Source organism: Sus scrofa, chromosome 14 (assembly GCF_000003025.6).
Source record: "Sus scrofa isolate TJ Tabasco breed Duroc chromosome 14, Sscrofa11.1, whole genome shotgun sequence".
NCBI lineage: Eukaryota > Metazoa > Chordata > Mammalia > Artiodactyla > Suidae > Sus > Sus scrofa.
The window spans coordinates 29,658,967-29,676,647 of NC_010456.5; the positions used below are offsets into that span (position 1 = coordinate 29,658,967).

The 17,681-nt window shown below is 40.1% G+C and overlaps 1 protein-coding gene across 10 annotated transcripts in view; it reads left to right on the plus strand.

Annotated features, from left to right (window-relative positions):
- Nucleotides 61-17,681, plus strand: part of MPHOSPH9 (M-phase phosphoprotein 9) — a 67,730-nt gene continuing 50,109 nt past the window's right edge. For 2 of the 10 annotated variants that reach the window (XM_013982787.2, XM_013982790.2), the window contains exons 1-6: nt 64-245; nt 2,967-3,234; nt 5,214-5,364; nt 14,508-14,597; nt 15,086-15,609; nt 17,283-17,406. In XM_013982787.2, the coding sequence (XP_013838241.2) occupies nt 3,125-3,234; nt 5,214-5,364; nt 14,508-14,597; nt 15,086-15,609; nt 17,283-17,406 (999 nt within the window). In that variant the 5' untranslated portion in view covers nt 64-245; nt 2,967-3,124. Of the gene's footprint in view, nt 246-2,966; nt 3,235-5,213; nt 5,365-14,507; nt 14,598-15,085; nt 15,610-17,282; nt 17,407-17,681 lie in introns of all 10 variants that reach the window. The other 8 variants (XM_021074061.1, XM_021074060.1, XM_021074059.1 and 5 more) reach the window with 8 other exon arrangements.

The window sequence follows — 17,681 nt, forward strand, 5'->3', positions numbered from 1 at the left end:
CAGATGAGAGGACCTGACAGCAGCCCCGCCCCCTCTCTTTTCTCAGGCATCCGACAGCCACTTCCTTGGGAGTTGGGGGACTGGCCTCTGGAAGTCGACGCGCTGGCCGCGGCTCGGCCGTCTCCGCCCCCTTCCGGGCAGCCAATTGCATCTAAGACGTCTGGCGCGCGCACGCTCCCTCGAGTTTAACGGTCGCGAGAGGCCGCTCGCCCGATCGTAACATCAGCAGTGAGAGCCGGGGCCAGGTAAGCGGCCGCCGGCCTGAGGGGAGCTGCCAGTCACGGGGGAAAGGGGACGCGATATCGAAGACACCAACTCAGCGGACCCTTGGGTGTGCTGATGGGTTAGGGCGGGGGTAGCCGACGGTCAGCAGAAACCACCGCAGCAAAACCAGCGGGCGTGTGGGGCTTTGCCTGCGGACGTGAGCCTTTTCTAGACTCTGTGCCCTTGAGTGACATCCTCACGGCCCAATCGCGGAGCACCTCTTCCCGAGGGGCGGGGGGCTTGAGGGATTTCGCTTTTCTCCCCCCACACCCCCCGCTCAGCTTCCTCTGCTTACTTTTGGGGGATTATAATTATAGTTTATTGGTTGGAGCAGTGGCTTTAACTCTGGCCTCTCTACTGTCTACAGTTGAGGCGACTGCGTGGGTCCTCCCTCGCCTTCCTACTTTAATCCGAGAGCCGCCAGCAGCAGTTGCGGTGCGTCTGTGAGCACGAGAATGTCAGGATCTGGCCTCAAAACCTGAAATCATCCCTTCCGTCCCCCTTCTCAGGTTCCCAACAAAGCAGAACGCCTCGTTAACATATTCTCAGTGAATCAGTTGTTCTTTTCCCCGTTAACTCCTTTTTTTTGCTAGGAGCTGGAGACATCAAAAGCATCATATTTTGTTGCTGGAAGATACAAAAATGTCTCAGTTCTTATATACATTCTCCAGCAGCTTTTTAAAATTTTGCATTGTGTATCGGTTTTTTATCTTTTTAGGGCCGTACCCACCGCATACGGAGTTTCCCAGGCTAGGGGTCGAATTGGAGCTGCAGCCACTGGCCTAGGCTACAGCCACAGCCAGGCCAGATCCGAGCCCCGTCTGCGACCTACACCGTATGTCCGGATCCTAAACGCACTTAACAAGGCCAGGGATCGAACCTGCGTTCTCACAGTTCCTAGTCAGATTCCTTTCCGCTGAGCCACGAAGGGAACTCCTATATCAGTTTTTTAAAAATTTATCTCTGCTGTCACCCAGCTCTTTCCCCCCACCCCCCAAACTGGGGAAGCCTCATCGCATTTCACATGGTTTTCCATCTGCATCTACTGCATCCGGATTAACTCAGTGGGGGAAATAATTGATGGGGTATCATTTGCATGCAGATGCACCTCCCTGGAGAGCTTGTGTTTTCCTGCTAGAAGAGCAAGGTGATTTGAATTCCGGTATTTTCGTTGCCAGATGGAAGGTGCAGCCTCTGACTTTTTCAATACCCCATTTGTCGTTGGTGATGGGCTGAGTCACTGGGGAGAAATCATTTAGCTAGGTCCGGTTACCCTTGGCTTTCACACCTGTCCCTGAAGGAAATGATTCCTTTATGAGCTGATGTTTTCAAGGTTGCTTTGTCAAACCGGGCCCTAGAAAGTGGGAACCTAGAGGAACCAGAATAATAGTTAATTTTCCTCTTTCTCATTCCTTAACACTTCTGTTTTGTAAGCAGCATAGGTTTTCTTTATTTTTTCCCCTTACTCCATGGCTCCTTTTTTTTTTTTTTTTTTTTTTTTTAAACTACATGAGTTGACTTGTTATAACCAGTTTATCTCTGTACATCTAGCTTCAGTTAAATTTTAGTTGACCTGGCAAATAGTTATTTTTAAGAAGTAGCATATGCATAGAGTACTTTTGGATATGCATAGAGTTTTTTCTTTTCTTAAAAAATAGAGTACAAAAGTACTCCATGCATATAGTATATGGGGAAAAAGCCATTGTTAACAGTTTAATTGGCTGTTTTCAGTACCAAATTAAATACTAAGTAGTTCCTATTCATTTATTCACTGTATGAATCAACAGGCATAGATAATATGGTAGAACTTGTTAAAGACATGAACAAGGCATGTAAGTATTCCAGTTGTTACTAGTAGAATTGTGTCTGGAACTTTGATTATTAAACTTTTTTTTTGTCTTTTTAGGGCCCCACCCTTGGCATATGGAGGTTCCCAGGCCAGGGGTCAAATCAGAGCTGTAGCTGTTGGCCTACACCACAGCTCATGGCAACGCCGAATCCTTAACCCACTGAGCAAGGCCAGGGATCACATCTTCGTCCTTGTGGATGCTAGTTAAATTCGTTTCCGCTGAGCCACAACAGGAACTCCTGTCAAACATGTTTTGAAATATAACCTGAAAAGAAACACTTCTGCAAATTACCATTATTGTAGTTTTTTTATTGAGATATAATTCGCATACTGCAAATTTTTTTAAAGTATACAATTCAGTGAGTTTTAGTATATTCACTAGTATAGAATTGTAGAACCATCACTACTAATTCTAGAACTTTTCATCTGCCCCAAAAGATACCCCAGACCTTTCAGTCACTCCCATTCTTTCCTTCTCTCAGCTCCTGGTAACCATTAATCTCATTTCTATCTACTCTAGATAATTCTTATGAATGGACTCATACAATACATAGTCTTTTATTGAGCTTCTTTTGCTTAGCATAATGTTTTCAGTGTTCATCCACATTGTAGCATAAATCAGTGCTTTATTCTTTTCTGTGATGAAAAAAGATTCCATTATATGGCTAATCACATTGTTTATCCATGTTTCAGTTGATGGACATTTGCGTTGTTTCTGAATTTTGGCTCTTATGAATAATGTTGCTATCCTTAATATAGATTTATATAAAAGGATCAAGGTTTTCAAAGTCTTGAAAAGACAGTTGCTAGGTTTAGTGGCTTTTTGTAATTTTTGTTCCTCATTCATTTTCAGACTCTCTCTGGAGCTTAGGACATTTCACAGTTCTGAATGTCAGCAACTGAAAATGCCTGTAGACGATGAAGCATCTGAAGATGACTCGGATTCAGTTTCTTCAAACAGTGAAAGAATCTGCATTTCCAAACGAGAGAGTGTAACAATTTCTGTACACTATGGAAGATTTTGACTTGGGGAAACCCTTACAAAAAGCGTCATCTTCTGTAGAATCCAAGATAAAAAATTCTTCCCATTCTCTTGGACTGAACTTAAATACTACTAATAGGTAAGAATGAGATAGATTTCTCTTTTTTTGAGTAATGACATATCAAAATAATTTAATTTGCATAGTTTACCAGTTTCCCCAAATGGTATCATAGTTGCTGATTTGCATTTAAAAAGTCACAAAACTATGGTAACTGTTGAGGGACCATTGTTTCAGTTAAGAAAATTTCAGTCCTTTCATGTTCTTCATTTCTCCCAGAGATGTACTTTTACATGGGGAACATTGTGAGAAGAACTTGTTTGGCTAGTTGGAGTTTTCTTTACACTTTTGTTGTTTTTGTTAAGTGACAAGCATGGTCTTTAAAATTTAGTTGCCTAACTATTATTCTCCATTTTGAAATTAAGAGGGTGAATAGTTTCACATTGCAGTAATACCTCACCAATCTGGACAATAGCAATTAAAGTTGAATGCTGGGAAGTAGCAAAACAGGCTGTGAGTTGACAAAAATAGATGCTATCAAACAGCATTTTAAGCATTTTCCTTTTAAATTATTCCATGTTTGGTTTGCTTTTAATCAGGTCCTGTTTACTCTCATTTTGTACATAGACTGATAAGTTGAATTATTTGGTTTCTAAATTTACAGTAGCTTAAAAACAAAGTGGCAGGGACCATTAAAGAGGTGACCACCTATAAAAAACAGATACAGTAAAGCAAAAACACAGCAGTCAGGGCTACCGGTGAAGGAGCAAATTTACACACAGTAATAGGTCTTGAAGAAACTGTGTATTGTAAATAAATTCCCGTACTCCTCAGGAGGAATTTAGGGCCGCTTGTAAGACTATATAAAATAATTGGCACAATAATGTAAATCAACTATAATTAAAAAAAATACATAAAATGAAAGGAGAAAGAGGAAAGTTAGGATGGAAAGGTGAGGTGGAAATCGTGGGACACGGTCCAGAAATGTTTGCCGTGATAATCTATACCCACTTTCTGATTGTTGGACACGCTTTTTGTTTCCTATATCATTTGGCGGCCCCTTTGAGACCTACTTCTAGAAGAAATCTCTTGTAGAACATAGTGTTTGATTTGCTTGGAGGAACCTAAATGTGCCTTGCTAATGAAAATTATGGAACTGAACTGCCTCCCTTTTTATTGTGACTGGCAGTTAAATTGGCCAGATTTAAACTTGATTATTACCCAACTATGACTGTATGTGAAACCCCTAATGGATAACATGTATTTCCTTTGAATTTTATTAATATTTTTTCTGATCCTAATTCTTTATTATTTTACTGTTATTTTCATTAGTGTCCTCTTTTTCACAAATTGTTTATGAAACAAAGCAGAGTATTAATAAGTAAATGAAAGTGACCTTTCAATGATTGGAATTTAAATAAATCTTAATATCCCTAATTATGCCTTGTGTTTTTATAAAACAAATGTGAAATAAACTCATCTCAAATTTGGTAAAGCAGTCCTCCTGGAAAGAATCAGTGCTATTTTACATACTGAATAGGCTAAATAAGTCCTGAATATTTGCTAATTTGCTTGGCACTACTTTTATTCAAAGACAGTGCAAAGATAAGCATCAGTTTATCACACCAAATTAGGGGGATCCAGTTAACAACCCTTGACTGTAATTCTGGGCAATGGAGAAAGAATCTTCATTGCAATAAATGGCCGTTCTTAAAGTGGGGTCGAAATAATCTTCTGGCATAATTTAAATATGAGTAGCTTATAATTTTTCTTATCGTTTAGCAGAAACTTTTATTTTCTGCTGGTACTTTGGAGTGTTCTCTCACTTCTGAAGGTGGTCTTTCTGTTGTGTTCTTAGAAATATAATTAAGTAATCTGTCTTTTCACTGCTATTTTCCTTTCATGGACAAACCTGTGATCAGATTTTCAGCAAATGAGGTACCATTAGGAAGGATTAAATATCAGTAGTTTTGTGCTGCTCTGCTAAATCTTGAACTGCTGAATTATTCAACACTTTAGTAGAATGAAGAAAACCATTTGAATTATTTATGTTTCAACAGAAGTAGTCCCCTTAGTACAAATGGGGTATCCTCTTTCTCAGGGAAGACCAGACCATCTGTAATTCAAGGTACAGTTGAAGTCCTAACCTCTTTAATGCAAGAGCTACAAAACAGTGGAAAGACTGATTCGGAACTTTGGAAAAACTGTGAGGTATCTAGTTTTGTTTTATATTTGAAATTTTAAAAAATTTCTACTTATAAATATGCCTCTACTAAACTCTAAATTATGAGAAATTTATATCCTCATAGTGATCAAATATATTAATTTGGGAACAATATAGCACAAATGTGAAAAAGATGATCAAAAGTGTGTTTCAACGATATGTTAGTGGTTAGACATTCTAATTTATATTTTAAATGTGAACTAAAATATTATCTTTGTTCAGAAAAATCAGAATTCCAAAATTATTAATATTGTTACTAATTCTGATGTTTTAAGTAACTTAACACAGACTTGTCATCATTTTGTAAAACCTAAGTCCACTTTGAAATATTTTGAATATACTAATTAAGGCTTCTATTTAATATCGCATTTAGCTTTGCTCCATTGAGTTATATTGATTGCTTAGGTCAGGTGGTTCTTTCTGTGGTTCATAGGTTAAATTTTTTTTTTTTTTTATCTTTTCTAGGGCTGCACCCAAGGCATATGGAGGTTCCCAGGCTAGGAGTCTAATCAGAGCTGTAGCTGCCGGCCTGCAAGACAGCCACAGCAATGCAGTTTTTTTTTTTTTTTTTTTTTTGGTCTCTTTTTTTGCTATTTCTTGGGCCATTCACGCGGCATATGGAGGTTCCCAGGCTAGGGGTTGAATTGGAGCTGCAGCCACCGGCCTACGCCAGAGCCACAGCAACGCGGGATCCGAGCCACGTCTGCCACCTACACCACAGCTCACAGCAACGCCGGATCGTTAACCCACTGAGCAAGGGCAGGGACCGAACCCGCAACCTCATGGTTCCTAGTCGGATTCGTTAACCACTGCGCCACGACGGGAACTCCGCAATGCAGTATTTGAACTGCCTCTGCGACCTACACCACAGCTCACGGCAACGCAGGATCCTTAAACCACTCAGTGAGGCAGGGATGGAACCCGCAACCTAATGGTTCCTGGTCGGATTAATTAACCTCTGAGCCATGATGGGAACTCCCATAGGTTAAATTGTAATATAAAAGTTTAACAGTTAAAAAAATACTTAATAAGTTTTGTTTCATGGAATAATCCCCAAGATAGACTTTTCCAAGGCTAGATTTGGTAATGCTTGTAGAAATGTATGACATTAAAATCTTTCTCTTCGGAGTTCCTGTCGTGGCGCAGTGGTTAACGAATCCGACTAGGAACCATGAGGTTGCGGGTTCGGTCCCTGCCCTTGCTCAGTAGGTTAACGATCCGGCGTTGCCGTGAGCTGTGGTGTAGATTGCAGTCGCGGCTCGGACCCCGCGTTGCTGTGGCTCTGGTGTAGGCTGGTGGCTACAGCTCCAATTCGACCCCTAGCCTGGAAACCTCCATATGCCGCGGGAGCGGCCCAAGAAATAGCAACAACAACAACAGACAAAAAGACAAAAGACAAAAAAAAAAAAAAAAAAATCTTTCTTTTCTTTCTTTTTTCTTTTTTTTTTTTTTTTTTCTTTTTTTTTGCTTATTAGGGTTTCACCGGAAGCATACGGAAGTTCCCAGGCTAGGGGTAGAATCAGAGCTACAGCTGCTGGCCACAGCCACAGCCACAACTCGGGATCCGAGCCACATCTGTAACCTGCACCACAGCTCACTGCAATACCAGTTACTTAAGCCACTGAGTGAGGCCAGGGATTGAACCCTCATTCTCAAGGATACCAGTTGGATTTGTTTCTGCTATGCCACAATAGGAACTCCAAATTCTTTAGAGAGCAGTAGATTTTGTTTTACATGTTAATCATAGTTTTTAAACTATAATTTGTTATTTGTAAGAATGTAGAATAAATGGAATAAAAAGTTATCTGGTTTAAGAATTCAGTAGCAGGAGTTCCTGTTGTGGCGCAGTGGTTGACGAATCTGACTAAGAACCATGAGGTTGCAGGTTTGATTCCTGCCCTTGCTCAGTGGGTTAAGGATCCAGCGTTGCTGTGAGCTGTGGTGTGGGTCCACAGACGAGGCTCGGATCCTGTGTTGCTGTGGCTCTGGTGTAGGCCGGTGGCTATAGCTCCGATTCGACCCCTAGCCTGGGAACCTCCATGTGCCGCAGAAGTGGCCCTAGAAATGGCAAAAAAAGAGACAAAAAAAAAAAAAAAAGAATTCAGTAGCATATGCCACACCTGCAGCCCTAAAAAGCAAAAGAATAAAGGGAGTTCCTGTTGTGGCGCAGTGGAAACAAATCTGACTAGTATCTATGAGGATGCGGGTTTGATCCTTGGCCTCTCTCAGAGGGTTAAGGATCTGACATTGCTCTGAGCTGCAGTGTAGGTTGTAGTCACTTCTTGGATCCTGTGTTGCTGTGGCTGTGGTGTAGGCTGGTAGTTGTAGCTTGGATTTGACTCCTACCCTGGGAACCTCCATATGTTACACATGTGGCCCTAAAAAGCAAAATAAAATAAAAATAAAGAATTCAATAGCAGCCATCCCTAAGTGTAATTACTTATAATCATTGGACTTAATTAAAGTGACTGAGTATTATGGCAAACTTAAAAGAAAATTGAGTTTTAAGTTTTTATACTTTTATTTATTTATATTTTTGTCTTTTTAGGGCCGAACCCTTGGCATAAGGAAGTTCCCAGGCTAGGAGTTGAATTGGAGCTGCAGCTGCTGGCCTACACCACAGCCACAGCAACGAAATGCCAGATCTGAGCTGTGTCTGTGACCTTCACCACAGCTCAGGCAATGCCGGATCCACTGAGCGAGGCCAGGGAAGAACCCAAGTCCTCATGGATACTAGTTGGATTCATTACGGCGAGCCACAGTGGGAACTCCTATACTTTTTTCATTTAATGATAAGTACATGCTAATGCAAAAGACATATAAAATGCCATTGTAAAGTCATGTAAATAATACTGGAATGCTTTATGAAATGTTTCCCCTAATTATTCATTAGCTTATAATGCCAGAATTGACATGTTTTAAAAGAAATGACTCATTGACCTCTGGCAACTTCATAGTTACTTTTAATCTTTGAAATCAACATCTTAAGTCAGAATCAGAATGTATATTTGAATTTAAGACACAGATTATTATAAGCCAGAATACCAGCCAGCTACTTACATCTTTTAAAATTTGAACCAGTTTCTTTGTGTCCTTTCTTCTCTTGTGATCTAACAGATTATTACATTTAGCATTAATTGACTACTTAATTTTTATATTGTAGATATATAATTGATTATTCACTAGTTTTATAAGCTATTTATGATTTTGACAGATTATGAAATACTCCTAGGACCATTTCAGTAGAACTTGTTGAATTTGTTTTGTGTGTGTGTTTTGTGTGTGTGTGTGTGTGTGTGTGTGTGTGTGCGCGTGCACGCATTTTTCTTTTTCTCTTTTGGCCGCCCCTTGGCATGTGGAGTTTCCGGGGCAGGCATCAGATCCGAGCCACAGTTTCGACCTATGCTGCAGCTGTGGCAATGCCAGATCCTTAACCCACTGCAGTGGGCCAGGGATCAAACCTGGGTCCCAGCGCTCCCAAGACACATTAATCCCATTGCACCATAGCACACTCCATATTTTGTATGTTTTTCTAGCCTATGAAGATAAAAGCCTCTGATGTTTTAGGATAGTGATTTAGAAAGAATGGGAGGGTAAGGGCTGTATGAGTCTTATCCCCAACTCTTCCCTGAATTTCACCTTTCTTTTGGAATAGTAACATTTGTCTGATTTCTACCACTTATAAGAGACTAATCTGCATTATTAAAACAAAACACTAAACCTTCCATAGAGCTCTGGAGGAAATCTGGAGATGATCTGAATCTTTAGAATTCCTTTATAACACCTCTCTCTTGGAATTTTTATCACTGCTTAAACTTGGGAAGGTAATATTTTTTTATTCAATCAGGAAAGAATTTAACATGTTTACACACAAATACTTTAATACATTCTTAAGTACTTGCTAATATTTCTATAATTGTAAAAAAAAATTTTTTTTTTGTCTTTTTAGGTCCGCACCCATGGTATACAGGAGTTCCCAGGCTAGGGGTCAAATCAGAGCTATAGTCACTGGCCTATGCTGCAGCCATGGTAACTCGGGATCTGAGCTTCGTCTTTGTCCTGCACCACAGCTCACAGCAAGGCCGGATCCTTAAGCCACTGAGTGAGGCCAGAGATGGAACCCACGTCCTCATGGATATTAGTCAGTTTTGTTATCATGGAGCCACAATGGAAACTGTGAGAAAATTTTAAAACACATCATTAACAAATTTTTAAAAATTATTTTAGCGCTTTAACTATTTAGCACTGCTGATGATGTATATAGTAGTAATGGTTTTCTGATAATTATTATTCCAATATCATTTGTTGAGTATTTGCTGGGCAGTATACTAGACACTATCAGTGGCACTCAACTTATTAGGCTGAAAGCTCTCTTATTGTAACAGGTTTTAAATAACATCAATATCTTTTCCTGAAATGAAATTCACAGATTGGAATTTTCTTCATGGCTCAGTGGTAATACACCTTGGTAGTATCCATGAGGTCTCAGGTTTGATCCTTGGCCTTGCTCAGTGGGTTAAGGATCTGGCATTGCTGTGAACTGTGGTGTATATCGCACCACAGTTGGTGTATATCCGATCCAGTGTAGCTGTGGCTGTGGTGTGGGCTGGCAGCTACAGCTTTGATGAGACCCCTAGACTGGGAACTTCCATATGCTGTGGGTGTGGCCCTAAAAAGACAAAAAAAGAAAAAAGAAATTCAGAAGTGATGTAACCTGCCTGAATTCACTTTAAAAAAAAAGTCAGTATAATGTCCTAACTGAGGTACAGGAGGGTCAGTGTACTATTATTTATAATAAGATAATATGTATTTCAATGTATACGTGTTCAGACACATTTACATTAGAAGGTATAATGAAGCAGACTGGTGCTTACCTCTGTGTAGACTCAACCATGACTGCAGCAGCTGACACAGACCAATATAGCTGCCTTGTATTGATCTAGCACTGCAGCTAGTGACATGATTTTCTGAAACGGTAACAAATTTCTGGGCAAGTTTTGAAATGTCTTGTTAGTTGCATTTCTGGACAGTTTGGTGATTTAAAAACTGCAAAATATGTATAACTTTTTAGAATTAAAAATGGACATAGGACAGTTCTCTAAAACAGGGTACTCTCCTGTGATTTGCATCCCTGGACCGTGCCTACTAAATGCTCGTGGTACTCCTACTATCTCTGTGATGACCATGACCTCATGGATTTTCTTTTTTCTTTTTCTTTTTGCCACACCTGAGGCATGTGGAATTCCTAGGCCAGGTATTGAACCTATGCCACAACTGTGGCAACGTTGGATTCTTAACCTGATGCGCCACAAGGAAACGTTCTAGATTTTCAAATTATAGTTCCCCCATTGAGATCACTGCTTTACATGCATCATATTTAAACTTAAAACTTAATCCTCCTGGCCACACATGAGGTGTGGTTATTCCCATTTTATAATTAGGAAACAAGGAAATTAAATTTACTTGTTCAGGATCACACTAGTTGTTAGTGGAGAGGTGGGAGTCAGACCCAGGAAAAAGCCCGTAGGATATTTACGAAGCCAGACTATAGAAATCCCATTCAGGCTAATAGCATCAAATATGTAAGTGTCGGAGTTCCTGTTGTGGCTCAGCAGGTTAAGACCCGACAGTGTTTGTGAGGATGCAGGTTTGACCCCTGACCTCGCTCAGTGGGTTATAGATCTGGCTTCTGATTTGACCCCAGCCCGAGAACTTCCATTGGCCACAAGTGTGGCCATAAAAAGAAAACAAACAAACAAAAAACAAAAAGTGTGTGTAGGGGAAAACTTTAATTAGATGCCCATATCCTCCAACAATATGTAAAATGCAGGTAGTGTAAATCAGTTTGGTTTGAAATGAGTAGTAGCCCTTGTAATTAAGTGAATAATATTACTTGTTGTATTCATAATGTTCTTAAGTTTATTTAAAATTAGAATATTAACTATAAAGTCTGATTAGGAAACAAAATCTCTATTTTATAGACTAAATGAACTCTATTCATTTATATCCTAAATGAGAAAATGATTATAAGGTGTGATTAATATCAACTGTCTCAGTACTGTGAAGCCATTTTTTGTTAATTGTTGTTCTGTCATTATTATAATTTAGTTTTATGTGAATAATAACTTTATATATAAGATTAAAAAATAACCCCTAAAGGTATAAGGGTATAACTTTATAAGAAAACTTCTGCCTGATTCTTTTCTTTTCTTTTTTTTTTTTTTTTTGGTCTTTTTTTGCCTTTTCTAGGGCCACTCCCACGGCATACAGAGGTTCCCAGGCTAGGGGTCCAATCGGAGCTGTAGCCACCAGCCTACGCCAGAGCCACAGCAAAGCGGGATCCGAGCCACATCTGCGACCTACGTCACAGCAACGCCGGATCCTTAACCCACTGAACAAGGCCAGGGATCGAACCCGCAACCTCATGGTTCCTAGTCAGATTCGTTAACCACTGCGCCACGACGGGAACTCTCTGATTATTTCTTTTTCGTTTTGATTAATGTAAGATGCTTTATAAGTTGAGAAGGTAAGGAACTTGATTTGATCTAGACCAACTTGTCCTGAAGTCAGTTGATTTAGAATTCACACTTCCTATTTGTATGGTCATATTTCATTTTAAGGCTTCCTTTTCCAGTCTTGAGGTGTTCTCCCCTTTACCTTAATACGGTATATAAGTTTCAGCTTAATTCTTTTATGTAAGTGGCTTTCACCATTAACCTGAAGTGTCGTCTCTGGATTGTGTAGTCTGTAATAACTAAGAAAAAGTGCAGCTTGCAGCATCCATTTTTATACACTGGTTTATACTGTGTCTCTGAGTGCCCACTTTTAATGTGGCCTTGCGTCCTGAATGCTGGGGATAGAGCAGGGGCCGTGTTGGGATGCAGGTTAACAAAGTGAACAGATGAGGAGTTCCAATTGTGGCTCAGCAGTAACGAACCCTCTTTAGCATCCATGAGGACTCAGGTTCAATCACTGGCCTCGCTCAGTGGATTAAGGATCTGGCTTTGCTGTAAGCTGTGGTGTAGGTCATAGACGCAGCTTGGATCCTGTGCTCCTGTGGCTGTGGTGTAGGCCGGTAGCTATGATTTGAACCCTAGCCTGGGAACTTCCATATGCCATGGGTGTGGCCCTAAAAAGACAAAAAAACAAAAACAAAAACCAAAGTGAACAAATGAGATACTTTCTGATTGTTGTAAGTGTTCTGAAGGAAGTAAACAGGATACCAAGAAAGAGAGTAACTGGGAGGAAGGTTTGGGAAACTGTGAGAAGATGATAATCAAGCTGAAATCCCAGGATAGGAAGAAGCCAGCCATGTGGAGAGCTGGGGAGAGAGCTTTCCAGGTAGGGTAAGCAGGTATGGGGCCTTTGAGGTATAAAACAGTTTTGGCACATTCATGGAGCAGAAGGAGGCCAGAGAGCCTGGGGTGTGTCGAGAATGGGACAGAGAGACTTGAGGTGAAACTGGGAGGTGTGTATGAGCCAGATCCTTCAGGGCCCTATGGGGAATGACAAAATTGTAAAGACACTGGAAAGTTTTAAACAGGGAAGCTGGTTGTCATGACCTTATGTATTACCGCTTGCAGTCCATTACTGAATTCAACCTTTAGGTCGAATTCAGCCTCTGGAGAACTCCATGCTCCCTCTCCTGTCCTGTTTTGGCCTAGACTAGTTACAGGAACACTAACTACTCACAGGGGTCAGGGTGGATCAGGATTTAAAAGTGGCCACTTCCATAGGTTTTCAGTTATCCTTTCATTCCTTTTCAGCTACAGTGCTTTAAAACACTTTAATATCTGATTTTTAGTTTTGTTTTTTTTTTTAACTTGAAGAACAACTAAATTAGGGGTCAGATTCTCCTAATACCAAACTATCTCTTATTTTAAGATGTGGGATTCTTTTTCTGGGTCCAAGTTAGTGTTTAAGAAAACCCTTGGCTATTATGAGGAAAGGAAGAAGAACCTAAGACAAATGTAAAGTACAACTGTCAGCAGTTTTTTTTTTTTTTCCCCCCATTTACGGCCACACCTGCAGCTTATGGAACTTCCCAGGTCGGGGACTGAATCTGAGCTGCAGCTGCAACCCACACTGCAGGTGCACAGCATGGGATACTTTAACCCATTGCACCCAGCTGGGGGATCACACCCACACCTCGGTAGCAACTAGAGCCAGACTGGGTTTTTTTTTTTTTTTTTTTCCTCTTTTTTTTGGCCTCCCTATGGCATATGGAGTTCCTGGGCCAGGGATCAGATCCAAGCCTCAGTTTCGACCTACATTGCAGTTGTAACCTATGTTTCAGCTGCAATAACTCCAGATCTTTAACCACTGTACTGGGCCAGGGATTGAACCTGCATCCCACTGCTCCAGAGGTGCCACTGATCCTGTTGTGCCACAGTAGAAACTTAAGTCAAATGTAAAGTACAACTGTCAGCAGTTCTTTATTAATCGAGGAACTAAGTCTAGTCACTTGTGATGGATGGAACATGATGGAGGATAATGTGAGAAAAAGAATGTATATATATGTATGACTAGATCACTTTGCTGTACAGTAGAAATTGACAGAACACTGTAAACCAACTATAATGGAAAAAATAAAAATCATAATAAAAATAAACTATATTAAAAAACTTATGTCATTAAAAAAAAATGACAGCAAATTAAGATGACATTTGAAAAATAGGATTTATTCAGACCTTCAAATTTACCCAGACCACAGGTCACTTAAGAAAGGGGTGCCCAAGCCTATGTCTTCATATTTTTGTAACTTTGTTTTGTTTTTTGGGGCTGCACTTGTGGCATATGGAGGTTCCCAGGCTGGGGTCAAATCGGAGCTGTAGCCTCTGGCCTACGCCACAGCAATGCCAGATCCAAGCCGTATCTGTGACCTACACCACAACTCATAGCAATGCCAGATCCTTAACCCACTGAGCAAGGTCAGGGATTCAACCTGCGATCTCACAGATACTAGGCAAATTTGTTTCTGCTGTGCCATGACAGGAACGCCAATATAGTTTTATAACTAATTTAGCTTATCATTTTTACATTAAAAATAAGTTTTTCCCACTGGAGGGATATTTCTGTGAAATATTGGGTTAAAATTATTTTTAAACTAAAATATTTTATAATTTAATAGACCAGGTGGTTACAGCTATTCAATTTGGTGGAAAAACAATGCCAGGAGCAGATAGTTGCCCAGCAGGAACAGTTCCACAATCAAATTCAAGTAAGTTCTTTGTATTGATTCTTGTTTTATACTGTAAAATTTGCAGAGGAACCAGTTAGTTAATTGTGTCAGTTTTGTTTATAAACTAAAGGTAATACGCATGTATCATCTTTAAAATAGTATCTTTATTTTTATTTATTTTTTTGTCTTTGCCATTTCTTGGGCCGCTCCTGCGGCATAAGGAGATTCCCAGGCTAGGGGTTGAATCGGAGCTGTAGCCACTGGCCTACGCCGGAGCCACAGCAACGCAGGATCCGAGCCGTGTCTGCAACCTACACCACAGCTCATGGCAACGCCGGATCGTTAACCCACTGAGCAAGGCCTGGGATCAAACCCTCAACCTCATGGTTCCTAGTCAGATTCGTTAACCACTGCACCACAACGGGAACTCCTAGTATCTATTTTTAAACATAGAGTTTTCAGGACATTTATAGAAATGTGATGTTTAATATACTTTCTTAGACAAATCTGTAATTTTTTATTTTCAGCGTATACAGGAGGAGATAAAAAATTTAGTCAAATTGCAGACCAATAATGCTTCCTGGGCTTCCTGTGATAGAAGTTCTTTAAGCAAACAGATATCTTCAGAAAGTCAAATGGGTTTTTTTTCTGAAAACAGTGAGAGAAATGAATCTGTTATCAGTTTTCCTAAGTCTAAAGAACCTGAAATGCAGCAAGAAACATCCACATCACAACAAGACTGCAATGTGGATAGTAGCTCAGTGAGCAGTGGGTATGGTACCTTTTGTGTCTCAGAACTAAATACCTACAAATCTAAGGCCGCTCAAGAGTGCATGGAGCACGCAGAGGTTTCTGAAGGACAGTTTGGAGCACCTGTGGTGCAGACAGAGTCGCTTGCAGATGGTGTGAAAGACCAGAGTTTTTATATACATACTAATGAAGAGTTTTGCGCATCTTTAAAGGAATATATTCCCATTTTTCCTGGTGAATTTGAACACAATTTTCTTGGTGAAAATAAGATTTCAGAAGTATACAGTGGAAAAACAAACAGGTAAGTAGAATTTCCCCATCATTCTGGGGCATTTTACTTGTTCATTACATTTATTATAAACATGTTTAGTAAATACAGTTCCATTTAGTTAAACTATAATAGAAAGAGATGTGCTTGAATGTCTGTTTTATCAAATTCCTTTATTTACTGCCTGTGGGAAAATTGAAATTAACAAAGCACATTAATATTCTAATGACATCTCTCTTCCCATTTACAGTGCTATAAGACTGCTAAAATTCTTTTATTTTATTTTATTTTTAATTGTTTTTTACGGTCACACCTGAGGCATATGGAGATTCCCAAGCTAGGGGTTGAATCGGAGCTGTAGCCACCGGCCTATACCACAGCAACGTCAGATTAGAGCCGTGTCTGTGACTTACACCATAGTTCATGGCAATGCTGGATCCTTACCCTACCGAGTGAGGCCAGGGATCAAACCTGTGTCCTTGTGGACACTAGTCAGATTCGTTTCTGCTGAGCCATGATGGGAACTCCAAGACCACTAAAATTCTTAAGGTGGGAGGCCTTGCCAGAAAAATACCTTTTGTATTTTCTAGTTACTGAGACTCACTGAAAATTAGAGTACAGAACTATATTATCAGTGAAATATTGTCACACATATTCATATAATTTGAAACCAAAGATTGTATACTCAATTTTATGCATACTCAATTTTGTCTTTTTTTTTTTTTTGTCTTTTTTTTTGTTGTTGTTGTTGTTTTGTTGTTGTTGTTGTTGTTGTTGCTATTTCTTGGGCCGCTCCCACGGCATATGGAGGTTCCCAGGCTAGGGGTTAAATCGGAGCTGTAGCCACCGGCCTACGCCAGAGCCACAGCAACGCTGGATCCGAGCCGCGTCTGCAACCTACACCACAGCTCACGGCAACGCCGCATCGTTAACCCACTGAGCAAGGGCAGGGACCGAACCCGCAACCTCATGGTTCCTAGTCGGATTCGTTAACCACTGCGCCACGACGGGAACTCCTCAATTTTGTTTTTTATATATAAAAAGAGATTTTTCATTTTGGCTGCCCCGCAGCATATGGAGCTCCTGGGTCAGGAATCAGATCCAAGCTGCAGTCTCAACCTAAGCTGTAGCTGTGGCAACCGGATCCTTACCTCACCATGCCAGGCCAGGGATCGAACCCATGTCCCAGCCGTCCCAAGATGCCGCCAATACCGTTGTACCACAGTGTGGGCTCCAGTTGAATGACATTTTGATTAACCCAGGGGACTTTTTAGTAAAAGTGACTTTACTGAATTTTTGTGAAACAAATAATAATTTGAAATTATGTTCAGTTTTATGTCTCTGAAATATGTCATCTAATATAAGGTATTTAGTTGTAGCAACACAAATCTTGGGTACCTGTGAGCATAAGTCCATCTAAATAAATATGCTTTCACTATAGAGATACACTTAATATTTGAAGGGGCCACAAATGGTGGTTTTTGTTCTATTTCATGGCTATAGACTGTATTTATTGTTAATCACTGCTACTCAGTGTTTTTGCTCATTTTGCCTCTAATATTAGAAACTTATATGAATGAGTAAAAACTCATCCTCTCTCTGCTATTAGAAAAACAACTCAAAGCATTTTCCACCAATGTAGTATCTACTAGTGTTTATTTGTGAAGAACAGCATCTAAAGAGGGGTTTTTTTTCTTTTAAACTAGTAAATCGATAACATCATGGGCTCAAAAGCTGAAGCAAAACCATCCAAATAGAGCACATAAAGAAGAGGGGTGTTCAAAATCTATGCAAGGAAATGAGCAAACCAAGAAGTCACCAATTGAGAAAGTAGGTGATAAGTCACTTTACTCTGGCATGCTTCAGCTACAGATAATTAAGATAATTATGTTGTTTACCATATGTTCATAAGTTTTTTGCCTTTCCTTTTGTATTGCTAATTTCTTCCATTGACATAGCGGTTTTGTGTCTCAAAGGGAAACAATTCTCTAAATACTGGTTCTTTAGCAGACTGGAAGTCAAAAGTAATGAGGGATAAAGTACGATTAAAAACAAAACGAGTTCCGTTGTGGCTCGGCGGAAACGAAATCTGACCAGCATCCATG